The following is a 23,955-nucleotide window of genomic DNA, read 5'->3' on the forward strand; positions in this document are numbered from 1 at the left end:
GTTGTACCATTGTGTAAGACTTGCATAGACACCATGCCTATTGGGCACTACCCATCAAAATCCTAAGAATAATTAAGGTAAAAATTCAAACAAACAATAAAGCCCTTCTTACAATTATATTAAAGTTATCTCCATATATTGATTGAATGGTGTTGTGCCCAATAGACAAGTATCTATACAAATTTTATTCATTGTACATTTGTACCATATAATTGGATGCAACAAAGAAACTTGACATAAACACAGAGATACAATGAAGTTAGAAATAGAGACAATTTTCACACAATTTGGGCAAACCAGAGCAACTCTATATCCTCTGATCTCTCTCCAATTCTACAAAAGCTGGATCATAAAATGAAGATCAGCAAAATAAAAAATAAAATCAAGTTCTTCAGACATATATATCAGCTTAAAACATGATAACATTGCCTCAACCACTGAAACCCTAATACACTATAATCGGGTACGGGTAAACCAATCAGGCTTCGGAAACAGCAGCATTGATGCCGTCTTCGGTAGTGACAACCGATGCGCCGCCATTATCGACGGCAGAAGCAGGCGGAGCTCTAGCCTTGACAGTATCGATCATGCGCTTGCTGATCTCCTTGGAATAAGCCTGGAGGATCTCAATGCCATCTTCGTCATCCGAGGCGGAAGCACCGGCGGCAACGAATGCCTCTTCCTCGATCTGGCGAGCGGCGGCGGAGGCTTCGTCGGAGGTCAATGTGCCATAGCGCTTAGAGAGGACGGAGGGAGTGGAGAGAGTCTCGATCAAGCGGTTGATGACGGCGTCGCGGGTGCGCTGCGTGGGAGGCCATACGCTGAAGGAGATGGCGCTGGCCTTGGTGGAAGGGTTGGGGGGTGTGTTTGGTTGCGGCGGAGCCTCCATTTGTTGCGGCGGGGGTAAAGTGGTGTCATGGTCAGAAACGGGTGCGGGTGTAATTTCAGGGTTGGACATTGCGAGAAAGTGATAATGTGGGATTTGTTTTTGTTTGTTGAGGAATAGTAAGACTAAAACATTTCTTTCTATTGCACTTTCAAACTGATTTTAAATTGAGAGATTAGTTAGGATAGAATGTGGGCCCGGTTGGCTTGTCTTCTACTTGTGAGTTTCGACCAAGTGTTCGGTATTAGGTTGCCTTCTAAGGAAGATGTAACGTTAGGACAGTTTATATTCTCACATTCTCTATTACTTCTGTAACAAAAAAAACTACTATCACCTTCTCATTTCTCATATGTTCAGTTCTTTTTCATTCATTTTTTATAAATGATTTCATGGTAATCATATATGTACATTTCTACACTATATTTATTATTTCTTGATTATAGTAATAATTTAATAAATAATTCTTACATTTTTTATGACTACAACTTAAATTGTATTTGAATTATTATTGATATCTATGACTTTCTCTTTCTCTTCCAACAATCTTTCTCTCTCAACAATTTTTTTCTTCTTTGGTTTCATTTCATTCTTTCTCTTCATTATCGTCATTTTCTTTCTCTTCCAATCATCCTCTTTAAAGTGTATTTTTTATTTGTTTTGTATATCTATTCTTATTTTGTAAATCTAATGTTTAAAATACATTTTTCATTGATCTTTTTGTTTATTTTGTATATATGTTTTTATTTTGTAGACATATTCTTATTTTTATCTTTGATTTTTTGGTTATTTTTTCATTGATTTCCTTATTTTGTAGAAGTGTTCACATTGATTATGTTCTCACTGATTTCATTATTTTGTAGATATGTTCTTCCAACATTTTTCTTCCTTAGCATTCTCATAAGCAACGCTATCTTCCTCTAGGAAGATCAAACTTTCAAAACCTATTATATGTACTTTCACTTACAATAATACATTTATTTTGTTATTAATATATTTATCTCCTAGTCTTATATTACTTTTATCATATATTTTTCTTTGTAATATGGTTCTCCCTTGAAATATTTTTGCGGGTTAATTTTCTATCTATACATCTCTTATTTTACTTATACATTTTTTATTCAAAGAATAACCATTTTAATTTTTTTTTTTGCATGTTTCAGAAATATCTAGACTGTATCCTCTCTAAAATTAGGTAATAATCATAGTTAGTTATTGATACCTCCATTTTTTGTTTCATGGTTAGTTATTCACTCACTTGCAGACTTTGTATTTTATTTCCTCTATTCGATGATTTTTAATATATATGTTGTTTAACACACTCATCTCGGCTCAATATTTGTGCTTTTGGAAATTTTATTTAGACTTCATTACCTTATTTTATTGTTTGCTTATAAATTTGTATTATTTGCGTTGTCAACAACACAATATAATATTTGTGTTCTTTGCTTTTGAATTTTTTGGTGTTCCCATATATAGAGAAGAATAATGTCTTTATTTTTATTTAATTTATATTTTATTTAAATTATTTATGCTTTCCAAATTTTAGGCATTCCTCATTATGTAGATAAATTTTCAGAAATATAACTAATAAATTTTGATTGTGATAACCAATTGATTTGATTTATTTTTTGTTTAAATTATTTATGATTTCCAAATTTTAAGCAATGCTCATTATGATATAAATTGGTAGAATTATAACATATGATTCAAAACTCATGAAGAAATATAATAGTTGGAATTTTTTGTATGAGTTACAGAAATAGTATATAAATTTGCGGATCAGTTACAAAAATGAAAATAATCAATTAACAGCATAAACCAAGACATATCAGAAGGAACAACTAAATTAAGGAATATATAAGGAATCTTCGTAACAATTATGGAATATATAATGTAGTTAATAAGTATATAAAATTATATTTAAAATTGCAATATTATAATAGTAACAATAAGAAATATATTTTGTTTAAATTATTTATGAATTTCCAAATTTAAGCAATTCTAATTATGAATATAAATTGGTAGAATTATAATATATGATTCAAAACTCGTGAAAAATAGAATCGTTAGAATTTTTTGTATCAGTTACAAAAATAAAATATAAATTTGCGCATCAGTTACAAAATTGGAAGAATCAATTAACAACATAAACCAAGACTTATCACAAAGAACAACTAAATTATGGAATATATAAGGAATTTTTGTAACAATTACGGAATATATAATGTAATTAAGAAATTTATAATTGTTATATTATAATAGTAACAATATGAATATAACATAAACAAAATATTAATAATAGTAGATTAAGAAGATTAAAAACTATAACAGTAAATTATCAGAACAATTATACAGTAAATTATCAGAACAATTATAGAATTTATAAGGAATCTTCGTAACAATTATGGAATATATAATATGATTAGTGAATATTAACAAATATATAACGATGATCGTGAGTCATAAGGTGGTATGATGATTAAGGTGAAAAAAGTTTAAGAAATATAATGAAGGATGTTGTGGGTTCAAGCCTCAACCATAGCAAATTTAAAAAAAAATAAAAATTGTGTTATAAGGTAGTTTGATGATTAGGGTTGGAGCGAAGGAGATTGATAATTCCAGTATCACCCACAAAAAATACTAACATCCTAATCATTGCCGATAAGAACACGTTGATTTTGTTTCTATTTAAAAAGTATATTTTAAAGTTGTTATGAAACTTTGAAAAATATTTTAAAAATAGTAAATGAAAATTGTAGTAATTATTCATTTAAATAAATCTTAAAACATTCTAAATTAATATTATTTAATCAATTTTTTAAACTTAAATAACATAAATCTAATTTTATTATTAATAGATCGAATGAGCTATTATATTACAATTAATAAGGAAATTTGTTATTCTGTCTCGCTAAAAAATGACACGTCAATAAATTTATTTCATAAAAATAATAATTTTTAATAGAAATTATTTAAATAGATCTTAAAATGCTCTCATTTAATATCATTAAAGTGTGTTATATAATATTAGGAATTCAATCGTATTATTAATAAAATGAACAATGATATTACAACTAATGAGAAAATTTGATGATATTTAATTTATTTAATAAAATTAATCATTTTTAGTACTAATTAAAAAGAAAAGTTGATAGTTCTCAAATGCTTCTTTTCCTATAATTAAAGAATTATTGGCATTAATTATGATGATTTAGTTTCTACTTTAAAAATATGTATTAAAGTTGTTATGAAACTTTAAAAAGATACTTTAAATATAGTAAATGGAATATGTAGTAATTACAATTTAAATAGATTTTAAAAAAATTTCAATTAATATCATTTAATCATTTTATGTGTCATCTATTATTCCTTATAGATCATCAAAATATTCTTGTGTAAGAATTGCACGGATGAAAACCTATAATCAAGACAATGTTACAGTTTTAAAATATTATACTATATTATTAGTAATTGTACATAATCGTTTCAACAAAAAATATAATAACATTCATCTGTATTAGTTATAGTTATAGTTATATTTTTTTACAATACTCATAACTACGTTATTCCCTCTCTAATGACATATACATTTGTTAATTTTGATAATACAATAGATGTCATAGTTCAAACTACTTATCCAAATCTACAAGATCACTAAAAAATGAAAAGTTTTTATAAACAATGACAATACTTGAATCAACTATTGAAATTATTGATCAAATAAATGAGTATGTTTTGAGTTTATTTCCAAGTAAAAATATGTGTAATCCAATTCAATCAATTATTAAGTTGTTGATGCAAATATTTTTAAACTTAATAATATTAGGTGATGAAAAAGAATACAACAATTCTGATTCTATTGATATGTGTAATGTTAATGAGAGTCAAATATTTAATCTATTAACTCATCAATTTTTGAACTCATTTACAATTTTTGGTTTTCTAAATCTTAAAATTAAGTTCTTCTGTACTATGATTGCAACACCACAAATTTTCCAACTAATATGAAAATAGATATAATTGTTAATAGTCAACCCCTAATTATTTGGTTAATTTTTATCATAGTTATCTCAAAAAAGAAATTATTGTCTAGATAAACTATGTAGTTATACCTTGCGATTAATTTATTTTTACTATTAAGTTAAAAGGCATTAATTATGATGATTTAGTTTCTACTTTAAAAATATGTATTAAAGTTGTTATGAAACTTTAAAAAGATACTTTAAATATAGTAAATGGAATATGTAGTAATTACAATTTAAATAGATTTTAAAAAAATTTCAATTAATATCATTTAATCATTTTATGTGTCATCTATTATTCCTTATAGATCATCAAAATATTCTTGTGTAAGAATTGCACGGATGAAAACCTATAATCAAGACAATGTTACAGTTTTAAAATATTATACTATATTATTAGTAATTGTACATAATCGTTTCAACAAAAAATATAATAACATTCATCTGTATTAGTTATAGTTATAGTTATATTTTTTTACAATACTCATAACTACGTTATTCCCTCTCTAATGACATATACATTTGTTAATTTTGATAATACAATAGATGTCATAGTTCAAACTACTTATCCAAATCTACAAGATCACTAAAAAATGAAAAGTTTTTATAAACAATGACAATACTTGAATCAACTATTGAAATTATTGATCAAATAAATGAGTATGTTTTGAGTTTATTTCCAAGTAAAAATATGTGTAATCCAATTCAATCAATTATTAAGTTGTTGATGCAAATATTTTTAAACTTAATAATATTAGGTGATGAAAAAGAATACAACAATTCTGATTCTATTGATATGTGTAATGTTAATGAGAGTCAAATATTTAATCTATTAACTCATCAATTTTTGAACTCATTTACAATTTTTGGTTTTCTAAATCTTAAAATTAAGTTCTTCTGTACTATGATTGCAACACCACAAATTTTCCAACTAATATGAAAATAGATATAATTGTTAATAGTCAACCCCTAATTATTTGGTTAATTTTTATCATAGTTATCTCAAAAAAGAAATTATTGTCTAGATAAACTATGTAGTTATACCTTGCGATTAATTTATTTTTACTATTAAGTTAAAGCTTTTAGTTACTATAATGGGAATAGTGTTAAAGGTTATCATAGGTGGAGCCTTAACCTAAAATTATAACTCCCAATAAATATATTGAAAGTGGGGAGAGAAGAAAAGAAACTTCTCTCATCATTCAAACCATCCTTGCAGCAGAGAAACCTAGAGAAATAGGCACAAACCTTTTCCTTTCTTATGCGATGATCTCATCTTAAGATAGTGTTTATTTTAACCAATAAATTGTTTTGCTTTATCATGCCTATTGGATAATATAGGATTCTTAATCAATCTTTTTGCTAATCTTTATTCTTGTTGCGTCATGGAGACAGTGGTTTTTCTTTTGGAATGTTTATTAAAATGTTTAGGTGATAAATCTTGAATTCCTCTTTCTCATAGCAAAAATCACGTAGGTTGTTTAGGAAATTGTATGCTCTGAATTCTTTGTGAAATGTCTATAGATCAGTATACACTTCTTTTCAATCTTTACTTTCATGAAAACAAATATCTCCCTTTGATTCGTTTCTAAAATGTAGGTGTTGATTTATGCAGCAACCTCATATCAAATTCAATATAGGCTTTGTCATGATTAATAATAAACTAATTTTTTTAGTTCTAGGTAGATTAGATATTAATTTTTTGTCTTGATTGTTATTGGCATGTTTAAGAGAAAAGATTTGAAGGTTGAAGGAGACGACGAGAGAACTAGTTTATCTACTAGACAAGGAGCTTGCGTTAACTCAAGTGAGGGAGAAGCATTAGACATAGTGGTATTAGCATGTAGCATTGGGGTCTCCAATGATACTCACTAGTTGGAGGATCCTTAGACTAAAATGATTAATGAGGGGTCAATTGTCGTGATCAATTGTCGTGATTGTTATGGACTTCCTCATTTAATCATTTTAGTTATGAATATTAAAATATTGTGTCTTGATTGAATGATTATATGTTTGATACTGATAGCTTGCTGATATGATTTTATACTATTATTAGACTACTACAATTAGTATTGAATGTCTATGTTTGACTTATCATAGTGATAGAGATCATGATTAAATTCATATGTAAATGATAATTATTTGCAGATACTTGAGAGCCTATGGCTATTCACACTATTGAAAGTGTAGTGACCTTGGGACATTAACCATTTATTTTGATCACTAAGTTATGTCTTGAGCTCGTCCTGAGGATATTTATATGATAAAAATTTATATGATAAAAATTGCATTGGGGCTGAGACCACTAACTTAGGTGATGTTATTGGAAATTGAAATTGAGATAATATTGATAAAAAGACTTAGTGGGCTAACTTTGATCAGTGTGCATACATCATTGCATTTTTAGTTGGAGTTGGAGAAAATGGAAAGATACGATGATAGCAATATCATTGGGATTTGGATAGGGGTGACAATGACGGTGACTCGTCAAGAAGCCTTGAGGAATTATTTAGGTGAGATGATCTAGTGAGGGTCCGGTCTTATAAACTGTATGACCAGGATAGTCCTACATGCAAACTAAGTAGTTTCTGATGCCCCTTTGTACATTTCGTGATCGGTAGAGAGGATTCCTAAAACGGACTGGGCTTACCATGTAAGCACTTCTGATAGAAGTACTGGAAAACAATAGATATTGAAACTTGTCGTTGTTAAGGAAATCTATACTCCAGGTTGCTTTCCCACTAGGGTCTTGGCCTTCGGGCAATTGATGGTGATTGGTTGGTGGAATTTCATGAGCATAGCATGAGAGATTACTTAATCATGGTGTATACACCTCAATAACTAATACGCTAATATCATTCATCATTGTGCATAATTGTTATGAGTAGAGATAATAATTGTTGTGTATATTGTCTAATTATGGTGTAGCAATTATTTGTGTTGCTTTAATGTTATGATTCTTTTTAAATCCACTTTGTCACTTTTGCATGATTTAATGTCTTACTCCCTCTATGTTGTTTGTTTGTTTATACGTATAAATGAATTGTATGTGGAGCAGTTGAGTAGCTTGTTGAAGATTTAAAGTAGTATAGTTTACCTACGACTCATGAAGCATTTAGTTTTATTGTGTGTAATTGTGTTAGTACACTTATGCTCTAGCAGGATTAGATGGTAATACATCCACATTTTCTTGATACTTTAACATTTTGTTGATTTTATTGGAAAAGACAATATCTAATACTATCTTGGGAGACAATAGTTTACTATACTTAGGGATTTTACTTACTACACATTCTATGAGGATTAGGAATAATCATAAAACCTCTTCGACAAATTTCTTTTATCTTGAATATTATCTAGTAAATCGTACCTTGAAATTATATATCTTATTATGTACAAATTGGGGTGTTACAATGATATTGTATATATTTCAACTATTGAAATTATTGATCAAATAAATGAGTATGTTTTGAGTTTATTTCCAAGTAAAAATATTTATAATCTAATTCAATCAGTTATTAAGTTGTTGATGCAAATATTTTTAAACTTAATAATATTAGGTGATGAAAAAGAACACAACAATTCTGATTCTATTGATATATGTAATGCTAATGAGAGTCAAACATTCAACCTATTAACTCATCAATTTTTAAACTCATTTACAATTTTTGGTTTTCAAAATCTTAAAATTAAGTTCTTCTATACTATGATATTGTATATATTTAAACTTTGTCAAGTTGAGGAATGAGGGACATTGAATTTTGAAGGATATATCAATTTCAAAATACAAAAAATTGAAGTTCTTTCTTATACTTAGAGAGACAATCACATGTAATAGTTATGTTCTTAACCATGCGGCAAAAAATACTACCCATAAAAATGCATGGGTAACTCGCTAGTTCTTATAGAAAAAAAATGGATTTATAGTAAGTTAAAAAAAACATACTTTAAATTTTAATAATTAGTAAAATCTAATGTTTAATATGTACTCTCTAATTTTTTCAAGAATGAACTGATAAGATATGTAGTAGATCAACCCATTATCTACTATTTATTTTTTCGGAATTAATAATGATTAAATATGAATGATAAATAATGAAATGTCCGGTTATAAAATACAAACACTATAAAAAAAGTAGTTTTTAACTATTAGTGTATGACATCCTTAATAGCAAAAATGTTAACTACTCAAATCATGTACAACCATGAGTAGTATAGATGTAAATGATTTGAGTTATTTATGAATAATCCTGTTTGTTTTTTAATTCAACAAATAAACTGAAGTTTCATCTTTTTAAAGAATTCAAACGTTTGATAAATAAGGAAAGTTTAATGATCATTTTCTTATCAGAAGTCAAATTTAATCTTTAAATGTCAGCTAGACTTAATTTATTTATAAATAAATAATGAAATAAACTATCTTTTCTCAACTTCAGGAGATTCTTAATATATATTTTAACATAATTTTTTTTTGCATTACCTAATAATATTTTCACCTATGAATAGTAAGCTAATCTTTTTTAAATATATTGTTGCATTTTGCTACTAATGATCAAAATTTTACCATTTAGCATATAGAATAATTGAGATTCCAGCATGGCCTCCCAATATAAGTTTGACCCATGGTTTCTATTTAGGTTCCATCTCTATTCAACATTTTCCTGAAAATATAAATATTCTATTTAGTTCCACCCCTTAGCAATCTGATGTATCCGACAGTATTCCCTTACCAGTGGGATATTAACATGATGACCACTTGTAATTTGCACCAAATGCCAAAGCATTCAATGCTTGAAGTTCTTAAGAAACGTTTGAAGCGGAGTGTATAAAAGGCAAATAAAAAACCTCAAAAAGCCCAAATTAATAATAAGCATACAACACAACCAAGCCCAATTGTGGTCGGGTATTGGATTTGGGTTAGCTGTATTTTTTCTAAAATCAATTCAATCTCGGTTATATTTGACAATAGAGAGTTATTGACACTCAAAACTCAAAAGTGCTTATTCACATACTCTTACAATGTCATCTACTTAATTATTTGTTGTTTTATTTTATTAAATTGCAATTAGTCCATGAAAATTGTGAATAGACATTTGTGAGTATCAATAAATTTTAACTTAGTTTGGGCTGTGTTTTCCTACACTCCATTTGTGTGACTAGTGTCGATCCATAAAAATAGGTGAAAATTTCATTTCCTCCAGTTCCACCACCGGTTGCTGTTGCAAATATGGATAAATGAATATGGTGCACATTACAAGGAAAGCTCACAAATATTACCTTGTAATAATGGTGAAAAATGAATAGTAATATCTTCATAAGGGCTGATGAACATTCAAGGAAAAATGAATTTTATATTCTATTATTACCTATACCTATATATATATATATATATTAGAAAAAAATATTACTCATGAATGTCAACTTTTCCTTCACTTTTTCCCCTAAAAAACATGTCTATTTTTATCATAGATTTTCACATATTGTATCATACGACTCTTTGTTTAGTTCATGTGACCCTTCTTTTTCAATGCATTTTACCATATTGTAACATTTGTTACTTGTCACTTGTCAGCTCGTGGAGGAATCTCACCCAAAAACCTTCATTATGTACAATGCACATTGTCTCTCATGTGTCATGACCTCGTTAATTTCTTCTTAAAATACGACTTAAGTCACATTTCCAATCTAAACATATTAAACCTTTTATTTTCTAGAATTTCTCATTAAAAAATTATTAATTTCTGCTTACAATACATGTGAATTAAGTCATTTATTTTACGTATATATTTGAATATGTTTGAATCATATGTATGCATAAGTATCATGTATATTCTTAACTATGTGAACACATGAGTTAACATATATGCTCTTAATTATACTAATATAGGAGTGTTTTTAACTACTCAACACAAAAAAATATTATCCCATCCATTTCAGACGTAACTTACTAGTTTTACATATAGATATAGATAAGGGCTGATGAATTTGACCATGGCTCATCAATTCAATATCATTTTCCATATTCAGAAGTTATTGTCGGGAAAAAATGTTTATATTGAAAATTAGAAGTTTGATATATTGTTACTACATCATTTATAATTTATATTTAATTATTGTGGACTTTTTCAAAAAAAATATATAAATGGATGATGATAATCCACTAGTTATGTATAAATATTTCATGTTACTTTGTAAAGATATTAACTTTGTGTTTATCTCTTTTTTTGGAACCATATGTGCTAGCTGGCTGATCCACATGCTTTCATAAGAAGGCGAGAGCAGGTAGAGGTGATTGATTAAAGCAAAGAAAACAGCTTCGAATGGAACAATATCTTATACTCATACTGTTCACAAAATCATTTGGCATATGTGGGGAATATTGACAAACAGCTACTACGTACTTAGGTTGATTGACATAAGGATTCCTTACAAGATAAACCCCTTATTGGATATTTGGATTTATACCACATTACCATGCGGAAAAAGAAACCCTCCACGCAAGCCATTTTTCATTATAAGTATTCAAGCATTTGAGTTGTGATTCATAACCTTAGTTCAAGGCTTCAAGCAAATATTTGGTTTTGTTTATTTTTATATAAAAATACCTTTTAGTTAAAAAAATAGTTGTTGTTTTACAAGTGCAAGTATGAATGTGTTTGAGGAAAAAATATGGATGATGTAACAAATTAACTTGTACATCAAATCTTGTAACTTCCTTTTGGAAGGGAAAAAATAACCACAAACTAAATTATATGTCAATCTTCTCAAATTATTGGACAACTCTGTAACAGACTTAAACCCATTAAGGCACCACTTTAAGAAGAATTTAGCATAGTACAATCAGCCTCAAATTACTCGAGCAATGGGTTAATCACAAACAATAAAGTCAAAGAGTATTTAATTCATATATTTTTCTTTTTGCCCTTTTGTTATGAACCACGTTAACCAAATAAATAACTAATGATGTTGCATTGTATTCGACCAAAAAACACTGATAATTTGCAGAGTCATTTTCTATTTGGAATCGATGCTTAAAGAAGACTATACCAAAGAAGAATATTAAAAACTAGAAACAAGCCCATGATATAAAAAAAACTGTAAACATTATCGTTTTCACTTTATAAGTTTATATATTCAAAATTATCATTATCCTGTATACAATGCAGTGCAAAAATATGGAGAGAAAAAGTACTGACTGCTAACCAATGAACGAGTTACAAACATGATTGACAAATTAATTTGTATGGCTCATTATATTAGTAATATAAATTGGATTTAATATATATACACAGATAGGGTAACTATTTTTTACTCTGCCGACATATCTTCTACTATTTATAAAAACTATCATTAATTTTTGAATAAAAGTAAAACAAACCAATAATAAATGATATGTTGTGCCTGTAAAAATTTTTAAACTAATAATATATAGATATTAAACAAATGTTTAATTAGCAATTAGTTATAAGTTGCATTGTTGTCACACTAGCTTGAATTGATAAATAATTGATTTAAATTCCTTTAGTTGATAGAGATAAAATTTATTTTGATAATATCAAACTTGTAAGTGTTGGTCTATAAATTGAGTTACTGTATATAATATTAAATTAGAAAAATATAATTAATTATTAATTTTTTAACTTTACTATATTTTTTAACTAATCATAAACATATACTATATACAACTTGCGGAAGATATGCTCCCCAAACTTGCAGCCAAAGATATTGGCTTGATGTATATGACAACTTGTAACCAACTAATAACTAAACAATTACTAATTTCATATTCCTGATACATTATTGTCAACCCCAACTCATTTATATAAGCAAATGAAATGAAACATTCTTAACTCAACGATTGTGGAGAGGGTCTGATGCATTAGGAACTTTCCTCTTCTCTGAGGCAAAAACATCAAATGGGTACTTTGGAACTTGTTCTTGATGCTGCAGCAGCTTCTTCTGCCTCAATTGCTTCTCTTGCGTATTTGGTTTCTGGTTGCTGAGGCCAACAACTGATTCTTCCTTTTCTCCACAGACTAAGAATGTAAGCAAAACAAAAAACAGTACCCTCTTCAAACCCCCAACATGAATGCAATGACGAAAATGCATGTTTTGTTGCCTTCAGAGGAGGGTGTGAGGATACTGAAGGATACATATAATGGGTGCAGATAGATATGCAGAGAAGGTTGAAAAAGTTAGGGAGAATAATAAAAGCTAAATGCACTTGATGATAAAGATATGAGAGGAAAAGCTAATAGGCTTTGTTTGGGAAGTGTAGAAGGAAAAAAGTGATCCAGTGTGTTCATTGAGTATACCCTGCAAACAAGGGGCACATCTCTCGAAAGGACTTTTTCTAACTTTTGCTTTAATGTAGTATTCTGTGTCTTCACGAGAACCTTTTATTTGAGTTTGGTTCTCTTCTTCTATAATAGGATTAGAATTTAAAATATGTGCATTATCCACAAAGTTTTTTTACATTGTTAAACATTATATACCATTGATTTTATTATTTTTATCTAATAGTTAAGATAGTTAATAAATCAATGTAAATGATTTGATGACAGTATAAAAAATAATTATATTGTCAGTGTATACATATTAAATCTATATGATTATTCAATTACAACAAATATAAATACAAAATTTTGTTATGCATCAATTATTTAGAGAGAAATGATACTTTTTTCTCTATCTCGAATCAATTAAAATATATATTTTTTATTCATATGACATCTATGTCCCAATTATTTGTGTAAGATACTTCAGACTTAAATGCAAACTTCAATGTTAAGCCGCTTAGACCTCAAACTTCAATGTTATATAACAGAAGTTTTCATGTTAAGGTTTCATCCAAAACTAATAGAAGATAATGACATACTTTTGTTTACCATTAATCACATTGGATATAATTTTGACAAATACACTAACTTTGCACTAGAGTAACACTGGAAGCCTAAGCCTTCCTTTGGTAGAGAGGAAATGGAGTAGAAAGAGAATGAGAGAAGAGAAATTGGAGACCAGGGTTCTCTTTCTCTCCTTTGGTTGTTTGAGAAGAGAGAAGAGAAATTGGAGACAAGGGTTCTCTTTCTCTCCTTTGGTTGGGGAGAGAGTTTGAGAAGAGAGAATAAAAATTAGGTGGAGCCCACCAAATTTTCTTCTTCTCACATGTGAAGAGAAAATGGGGAGGAAGAGTGGAGGAGTTTGGACAAAGATCACATGTTCCAAAATATTTTTGTCTTTATATTCTAAGCTAAGCACATTCAACCAAATAATATAAAAAAGAAATATTTTATTTTTTTAGGATTTTTCTTTTTACTTAAGTGTTACTTTTTAATTAGATTGGTATATAAATGAGACCACCAAAAGTGGGACAGGTGATCTCCATTCTGAAGTTTAATCACTCATTTATCTTCATTTTCTATACAACCAAAGAACACTAAATTTTATCTATTTCTCACATCTTTCTCTTCTCTTTGTTTTTTTTTTCATTCTCTTTCTCACATATTTCTGTGGAGGAGTTTGGACAAAGATCACCTGTTCCAAAATATTTTTGTTTTTATATTCTAAGCTAATCTCATTCAACCAAATAATATAAAAAAGAAATATTTTATTTTTTAGGATTTTTCTTTTTACTTAGATGTTACTTTTTAATTAGATTGGTATATAAATGAGACACCAAAAGTGGGACAAGTAATCTTCATTCTGTAAGTTTAATCACTCATTTATCTTCATTTTCTATACAACCAAACAACATTAAATTTTACTCTATTTCTCACATCTTTCTCTTCTCTTTGTTTTTTTTTTTCATTCTCTTTCTCACATATTTCTCTCTTCTTATTTTATTCGCTGAACGGAAAGTTGTATAAAGTGAAATGAAAATAAGTTAAAATTTCTTTAATTTGTCATGAATGATTATAAGTGTATTAGTTATATCCGAAACAAGTTGTCTCTTTCCGATAACGGGAGAGAATAATGAATATTATTTTTCTGTCTCCCACTTCTCATATCGCTTTCAGTCCCCAAAAGTAAGGGTCACTCCAATCCAAGATATGGCTTATATGCAATCAAATCTTGGCTGATTTTCTTTATTTCCTTGTTCAGGAATTACTTGTCGGCTTTATAAAGAAGCTAACTCTTACTTCTTATAGGTATTTCTGCTATGCTCAGGAAACTGTGAACTACGGATTGTGACCTATAACTGAGCAAGTTTCTCAGATTTCTGAGTCTCTTTTGCTTTGGAGTTCTGAGTCGCTTTTGCCTCAGCTTTCTTTTGTTTTTTTTTGGGTGGCTTTGTAACCATAATATAATAATAGGTTAGTAGCATGTCCATGTCTGAGCTAAGACATCAACCATTATTGCACTGTCATTCTTTCAAGAACTTTTTTATTTCAGATTTATCTGTTGCATTGCACGTTTGGCATGCAATGTTCTTTTTTCTTAATTTAGAATATGTTATTAAGTATAATAGTAGCGTTTATTTATATTATATATCGTATTTTGTTCTAATTTAATTAATATATGATAATATTCTGTTTAACTAATATTTTTATGCAATATCCATGTATGTATCATACTTTAGATTTAACAAAATAGCAAACATGTTATTTGTGTATCTAATTTTCAACGTCATATTTGATATCATACACTTATTTTTTATATATGTCTTGGACAATGTTTTTGGGACAATAAACATCAATAATGTGTTCAATGTTCTTTTTTATGTATTTCGATTCAAGGAAACACATACAAAAATTTAAGCTATGTGTAAGATAGAAACAAAGGTGTATGGTATAATAAGTAATAAAACTTCTGTCTTCAAATAATGAAATTGATAAAGTTATACTATTTAAAATTTTCAAAACTCGCATGCAAATGCAATAGTCCATGTTGCATAATCTTATAAAAGTAAGAATTGTATATTTATTGTTAGGACTAATTGTGAAACTAAACAATCTATGCAATCCTAGGTTAAAGTAGACATTTTTGAGTGATCATATCATGCGCAAGACTAATCAACTAAACGAGTTATACCAAATGCCTGAATAAATGGCTTGATTGTGGTTGTGTATATATAAGATTTTAAAACCCACGAGACTTTCGACAGTTTGATTTTCTCGTGTGCTCCCGTGACATGTGGTGTTTTCCCAAAGTAATGTTTTTGATGTTTCTTAATTATATATCCTCATAGGAACCAGAAGCATTAAGCTGCAAGCCTGCCTAGTCAATTTCCCTCTCTTGTTTCTCTGTCACCCTCTATCTAAACATGTGTTCATAGCAGGGTGGATCTGTTTTCTTATACTATCATGGGACACAGGAATGAAACACTACATCAGAATTATCGTTTAATAATCATATTCAACAATGTTGACATATTAGGTGTTATTGAATGATAGATGGAGGTCAAGGAAATGATATTCAACACCCAATTGATTTTCCACATTAGACAGTGCTGTTGATTTTCCACATTAGACAGTGCTGCTGATTTTCCACATTAGACAGTGCTGTTGATTTTCCACATTTTACGGTGCTCACGAAAACATTCTTAAATCTATCTATACATTCTAATTCAATCACGTACACAACTATCAAAAGTGTCATTGAATAACAATTTTAAACGTCATTGAATAGCAATTTTGGCATACTGAAAGTGTTGATCTAGTGATATAAAATATCTTAAAGATAAAGCTTGGTAAACTTTAAGCTTGTTATACATAATCTTTTTTCAAAAATGAAAGTAAACAACTAATTATATGGTTCCACAAAATCATTAAAAATGTGTTGTAACTAGGAAATCTGCAATAATAATCAACACAAGATGATCATCACCAAAAGAAAAGAATTCATTAGTGACATAATACACCATTGTGAAAAAATGCACCACTAGAATGATCGTTAGTTGGAAAGAGAAATCATTCGCATAATCACCATGGAATGATCATCGTTGGAAAAGAAATCGTCACTAACATAATTCGTCAATGGGAAGAAAATGTATTAGGATTATAGAGATTGTTCAAACTTAAATATTAGTTCATCCAAACAATTTACTGTATAGTCAAAAATCATTACAAATGATAAAATAATAACAACCAAACAATAAGTAACAAAATAAACATTAATTATAGATGAATTCAAATAAAATAAAACTAATTAAATAATTAAAGGATGATGATTGAAAATGATTAGTGAATGATATAGTGATAATGTAAAAACTTTTATATTGTACTTATATACATCTTTTTATATATATAATATTTGACATTTCTAATTAGAAAAAATGATAGTTATATACACTAATATAAGTATATATGGTGCTTATTTATAACATATCTACATTCGGTAGAATCAATAGATAGGTGGAACCATTAAAAAATTTGTGTTATTCGATAACAAAAATTACATAAATATGAAGTGGTGTAAGTAAAATATATTTGGGTAGCTTTAATCTTATAATTAACACTGAAATCATGTTATCTTAAGAGTGGAAGGTCATAATAAGCATGTTTTGTTATTTTATTTTGGTGTATAATGTGATTAGCGTACATAACAGCTCAAGTACATAGGGAGAGACGGAGAGTGTCCAAGCAAAAGAGATAGGTATGGTATTATATTAGAGTTTTCATAATATAAAGCTCTTTTATATTTCCTTTTATTCCGATCCCCTTTGTCCTATTCTCTCTTTCTTTTGAGACTGATGCCCTTGTCCTGTTGAAAACGCTTTTGTACGCCTATACTTCTTAAAGAGGATTCTTTGTTGTCAGAGAATTTCTGTTCTGTGCTATTTGACCAGAATTAACTCATGCTCCTGAAAACATTTTTACCATTGATTTGATTTTAATTTGACATTATAAATTTTTGTGAATTTTATTTAAAACCAATAGTAAAAACCTTCACTGAGCATGTTGTAATTAGCTTTGAAGCATCCACCCAACGACTTCTCCGTATCTACTATTTTTCTTCTTGGGAGCATGATGCCTAATGAAGGACCATGAATTAGTCCAAGAGCTTGAACTCTAATATTTTTTGTCATAAAAAGTGTCAATTCATCTCCAGGTTTCATCATTTATGATTGACCAAAAAATACTTAATTATTAAACTTTTAACTTAAGTAGGTGACACATTGAGTGACATAATTTTTAGGGCAGAAAATGAACTTCCTCATATCATGGAGACATAAAATCATTGGAATCATTGGTTTATCTTGACTTAGAGCTAATTTTGTTAATTTGGGCCTTATCTTCAAAGCTTTGAACATGTTGTCCAATTCATTAATGTGAGTGTTATTTGCACAATCTTATTTGTATAACCACACCATACCACTCTCCTTTTTATTTTATTTTGTAAAAAACCCTTAAGTTTTCATCTCATCCATTCTGTTACTCATGGAACTACGATGGTGTGTTGAAAAAATATATGGTGCAATGTACAAATATCATTAACCATCCATTGAGGTTTCTGTTACCGTCATGAAAGCAATGCTTATTTCAGAGTCCTCCAATGATTTGGTCTTTTCTTTGACTTTCACTACTATGTTCGGTGGTTTCCTTAAATCAAATTGCATTTTTTGTCATACATTACAAAATCTGAAAATATTATAGAGATAATCACTGGATTTATTTCTGCCACATTCTTTACAGAGATGTTCACCGAGTATTGGACTTAGAACCTTGCAGTTATATTAGAAAACTGCAGAAGGTGCAATAAAAACATTCCTAGTTAAAAGAGTAACATGTTTTATTAACATTCAACCGTACCGCACACTAATTTATAAGATTTGTTCAGAAATCCCTCCTCTATAAAAAATAAAAAAAAGTTGAGATCTACTTACTCTAAACTTACTTTACATCTTATCTATCAATTCTATAAAAATCTAATGATTTAGATCTGCTCACTAATTTAAACTATGGAATTTCTCTGGCAGGCTAAAATGTAGAATAAGTGGATCCTTCTATAAAAGAATAAGACTATCCCTTATAGCCAGTCAGTCCCTAAATGACCCTGGCCCTCTTGAACAAGCCAATTTAGAAAATACTGACTAGTTTAGTTTGACTATTCGAGTTCTTTAAAAAAAATATAATTAAAAAAATTGAAAGAAAATGCCCTTTAAGCTTGGCTCCTCGTGATTTCTCATGTACAGGCTACAAAATGAAAATTGTCCACCTCAATAATTTGAGTCCCAAAAAATAGGAAAAGGGTGTAGAATATGAGATACACCTTCACTAACAACAATTGAAATTCTGGTTATCATAGGTAAGGAAAGGCACGTTATTTTAAGTTTAAGCAATAAGCATTAAGCAAACAAGAAAGAAAACGCAAATGACCAACAATATTTAACCAAAATATTTTTCCAGACCATCCATCCATTTACAAATCCAGAGCTAATTACTGTCTTAATAATCCAAACTTGTTAATTGCTGAAAATTTGATTTCTGAGCATCAGAGCCTGTACATCATATATTGCAATTTAGATGAAAATGCATATCACTAACTTACATATACAAAAGAGAAGAGAACACCTTGAAATAACTATTTCAAAGAGAAATTGAATTGCCAAAAAAAGAAAACCTAGTTGTCAAATCTCAACTACAGGGACTTATCCCCAGTCATACGCAAGTTAAGCTAAGAAGTTGGTGAGGACGGCATTAATTCATCAAGTGCAATAGCATTTCACAGCAAGCGCCACAATGAGCACCAGCCAGTGCAATCTTCTAGTGTCCAAAAACCTGTCTTCCATGTCTCTGCCAATAGTTGAAACCAAAGCCATAGCAAGAAAAGCCAAGTCATGACTCACGAGTGCCTGAGGGTCAGTCACTCGAAACTCAAAAATAAAGAGGTATCTCAGGAGGAGAGGGTGTCGTTGCCACACATTTGAACTGTGACCAAAATAACCATGCAACTAGAATTAGCATAACTTTCACCAGTGGGAGAAGTGAAATGAAATTATAAAAAGGGTAGAGCCCAACACACAAGGGTTTAACCTAGTGCAATTTGGGATAGATAAATATGGGCAACATTACACACGCATACAAAGAGATTGTTTCTAAGGCTTTAACCCATGATTTCCAAATCAAGAGGCAACCACTATACCACATCATCAAAGCTAACCTTCTAGAATGAAGTTAATAACTTAAATATTACTTTTTAATATATTGAGCTCTGATAAATTACACCCATTAAACTCGTGGGTGTAGGGAAGGTAAATGTACATAGCTTTATGGAAGAAATTGTGTCCAGAATTTAAGCCTATGACCTCAAGATAGTAATAAACGGTAAAAATGTGTAGAACTGTCACCTTATGCTGCTTGTATTTCTCTCTCACAGCTTTGAAACTGCCCCCTCTCCTACTAAGGTACAGATCATGTATGTTTAGAATACATTCCTTCAAGTCAGCAGGTTCATATCTGGTGAGATGATGAAGCGCTGAATTCTGCAAATAAATACTACATAATTGAGTAACTGCCTAATTGACCCAACATTGGTTATCAAATAAAATTTACAAGAATAGATCATTACCCAAGGATGTGTCGTCGGGCTTAACATAAATCTGGCTAGAAATACAACAGATGCAGCCACCAAAGAAGGCAAGAACTTTACACAATTATAATCCAACAAACTGAGCTCAGCTAGGTAGTAGCAAAGGAACTCAAACTGCAGGTTAGAAGTCTGCACAAGGAGACAGAGTATTATTATTCAAACAATAAAGTCCACATATATAGCAAATCAAATAACTGAAACTGCTGAGTAGTTGAAACAAAATAATTCATATGGTTAAACATAGAGTTTTCTATTGAGCAACTGGCCAAAAATATTTTTTGGAAAATTCACTTTTAAGCTTTTGAAAACTGTGACAAATATAGGTCAAACAGACTTACATCATTACTCTCTTGACCAACTTTAGAGAATCTTCTGCAAATAGGTAAAGCATACAGTGAGCTAACATGCAAAAAAATGTATAATTAAAAAAGGATTATTCAATTTCAATGCAGGCATGCCTTAGAAATGTCTTCACTGTAGGACCACCTAATTCAAACTTCAAGGTCTTCAATATATCAGCTTCCATCTCCACAACCTAACAATGTTATCTACAATTAGATTATGTCCAAATCTAAACATACACAAACATAGCATAACATAAAGTACAAAGCAATCACCTGTTCTTTGCTGTATGCATTGTCAGTAACGAAACAAAAATCTTCTACTTCTGGTGGCTTAATTTCCTCATATTTTCTGTAATACAAAAGAACAATATTAGATGAGTACAAAAAATAATATTCAAATGCTGAAATTCATCCTTAGAAGAAATATGCCCTATAATTTAGTCATTCAAAACTAAAAATCTCAATTCAACAATAAAGATGTCAAATGCCAATCAAAATAATACCCATGGAGACTAGCATTTCCCAAAAAATTTCCCATAAAGAACTAGTTCAAATGATATTTGAAAAATAATGCCCCCATTTAGTGAGAAATCTTAACTCAGACTCTAAACATTTCAAATGTCAACCAACCAAATCAATCATTTTCAAAATAAATTTAAGAGACACATAATGAGGACATTTTCCATTTTTCAAGAAAGAAATTAAAGGCTAATTTATTATCGGGCAAATTCGAGTAAACAATATACACGCATTAAATAAAAAGGAAATTAAAAGTAATGGGAAACTCACGAAGCAAGTAGCATGGAAGAAACGCCAAGTAACTGCAATTTCTCTCTAGATAAAGCATTGAGAGACAAAAACCTATCTATGTACGAAACACAAAAATAAAGAGTATCCGAAACAAGGTTATATTCTTCAGCAACCTCAACCAACCAATCTACCAGAATACCCCTCATCTTCGCATTCACATCACTCTGCACTTTCTGTATATAATCCGCTAACGGTCTTCTACTTGGATCCACCTGAGAACAAAAACGACATCGTTTCATAAGTTTGAGTTTGAAACCCTAATTTAACATTTATTATTACTACTATACGTAATAAGTAATATACCTCCATTTTGCGAAGATACTCGTAGATATCAGAAACATAAGGGACACACAACTGAGGATCAGAGTTATAATCCGGTTCAGTTGCGGGTTTTTTTCTGACTCGGTTGAACTCGGTGTCTGAACCGGGAACCGGTTTATCCAGTGGGAAGTTGGTGAGCTCACTTAACGGGACGCGCTTCCTCTTCGTGGCGGTGCCGTTACCGCCCAGTTCGGAACCGGAAACCGGTTTATCCGGTGGGAGGTTGGTGAGGTCGCTTAAGGTGACGCGCTTTTTCTTCCTGGCAGTGCCGCTATTGCTTTGTTCGGTGATAGCAGCTGCGGCTCTCTTTTTTGCTTCGCGCTGGGGGCGCGCGTGGTTTTCTTTGTCGGACATGGCGCGTGAGTGAGTTGCGACTGGGATTGTCGAATAATAGAGTAGGAAATAGGAAAAGAGAGTATATAGAGAAGGGAAAAGGGAAAGGGGTTTAAGAATAGAGGAAGAGAGTGTTTCAAAAGTGAGTCAAAATTGTGCAGTGTTTCCCGCTCGGAGTGGGTGTTTTCGGGGTTCAGGGAGGGAAGGGAATTCCAAACAAACTGTATCTCACTGGGTGGTACTTTAATCGAGGATATGTATTGAATTAGTCTCCTTACATTTTTAGGTTTTAAAATTGGGTTTGTCTCTTGGATTCCTCTTCTTTCTTGGATTTTCCCTTGTTGGTTTCAAACATTGCTACTTGGAATCATAAATATAATGCATTTGCTTGAATATAATGCATTTTTTCTTTATCTCTCATCAATATTTCTTATTATTTGACCTATAAAATTATATATATATATATATATATGGTTTAATATGTATATATTTATTGGGTAAGAGTTTTTATACCGTTAGCAATTATCCATCATTGATTTGTTAATCATCATTGATTCTCAAACAAAAGTAATATAAATCAATGGTGGATTATATGTTAGATTTTAAACTCTATAAATATTTAAACATTTTAATATATGTACATATAACTATAAATATTTAAACATTTTAATATATGTACATATGATGAAAATATTAAAGAGTAAATGACATATGAAAATATATATATGTATTTTTGAGCTAAAATATTTGCACATGAATCAAACAATTTAAAACAATGTAAAAGATAACATTAGGTTGTTAAAATCAAATGCATTATTTTGTTCGCAATTTAGTAAAAAGTATAGATAGAAATCGAAGGTTAGCAAAAGAGATGAGTAAGGGATAAACTTTTGTCTAAACTTGAATATTAATTGAATTTAATTTTTGAACTAAAACATGATATTACGCATAGTAAAACTCAACTATATAGATCTAATTAAGACGGACCAAAGTGGGTGTGCATAATCCTAATAAATATATATATATATATGACAATTAGAAAAAAAATTAACATTTCATTTTTTCCAATTTGTTTTTTGTATATTGGATAAATTTATTCGAAGTTGTTAAGCATGTTTTTGTTTTTTACATCAAAACGTATATTTGTTGGTTTTCCACATGTATCCTCGTACTGGAGGCAATTGTGTTCAAGTCGGGAACATCCACAGGTATGTGGGGCTAACTCTGTTAGGTATCAGTGGCAGAATACACCTAGAAGGGGTTGAATATGTAACACCGCGAATTTTACGATTTCGAATTATAAGATTTTATTAATATTTTTATTAATTATATATCCGAAAATGAATTTCTGGGCAATTTCGGTAAAGAATTAGACGAAACTCTAGTTGAGTTTTAGTCTTGAAATATTATTTCCTATTTTGTGGTAAATTTTGGTAATTTTCGGAGACAGTCGGTTCTGAACCACTGTCAGGGCCGAAATCCACCCGGTACGGCTCAAAAAGTGGTTTTTGAGTTCCGTAACTCGGAATCGAATTCCGATCGCACCGTTGGCTTCGTAATTTCATTTCGAGTCAATATAGACCCTGAATACACTCATACCTATTTTCTAAATATTTTTCACTCGGAATGCCGAAATCCGAAATTCTAATCGGATATTACGATCGGGCGATTTATAATATCCGATCGGGTATTAGCCGATAATACTCGA

At 29.8% G+C, this 23,955-nt stretch overlaps 2 protein-coding genes across 2 annotated transcripts; both read right to left on the minus strand.

The window, feature by feature from the left end:
* Positions 215–1,023, minus strand: LOC109344283 (MFP1 attachment factor 1-like). Its single transcript, XM_019582992.1, has one exon. It carries the CDS (start codon positions 956–958, stop codon positions 479–481), a length of 480 nt encoding a protein of 159 aa, XP_019438537.1. The 5' UTR covers positions 959–1,023; the 3' UTR covers positions 215–478.
* LOC109344284 (putative cyclin-A3-1) lies at positions 19,238–22,570 on the minus strand. The gene is given in 9 exon segments (XM_019582993.1): positions 19,238–19,733; positions 19,735–19,778; positions 20,198–20,332; positions 20,419–20,568; positions 20,778–20,811; positions 20,898–20,974; positions 21,057–21,132; positions 21,573–21,805; positions 21,897–22,570. Coding segments are annotated over 9 exon segments (1,299 nt in total). The 5' UTR covers positions 22,269–22,570; the 3' UTR covers positions 19,238–19,555.

This window comes from Lupinus angustifolius, chromosome LG03 (assembly GCF_001865875.1).
Source record: "Lupinus angustifolius cultivar Tanjil chromosome LG03, LupAngTanjil_v1.0, whole genome shotgun sequence".
NCBI lineage: Eukaryota > Viridiplantae > Streptophyta > Magnoliopsida > Fabales > Fabaceae > Lupinus > Lupinus angustifolius.

What these genes read in the sequence shown, in the direction of transcription:
- LOC109344283 (XM_019582992.1), bottom strand. Translation starts at nt 958, where the DNA reads ATGTCCAACCCTGAAATTACACCCGCACCCGTTTCTGACCATGACACC.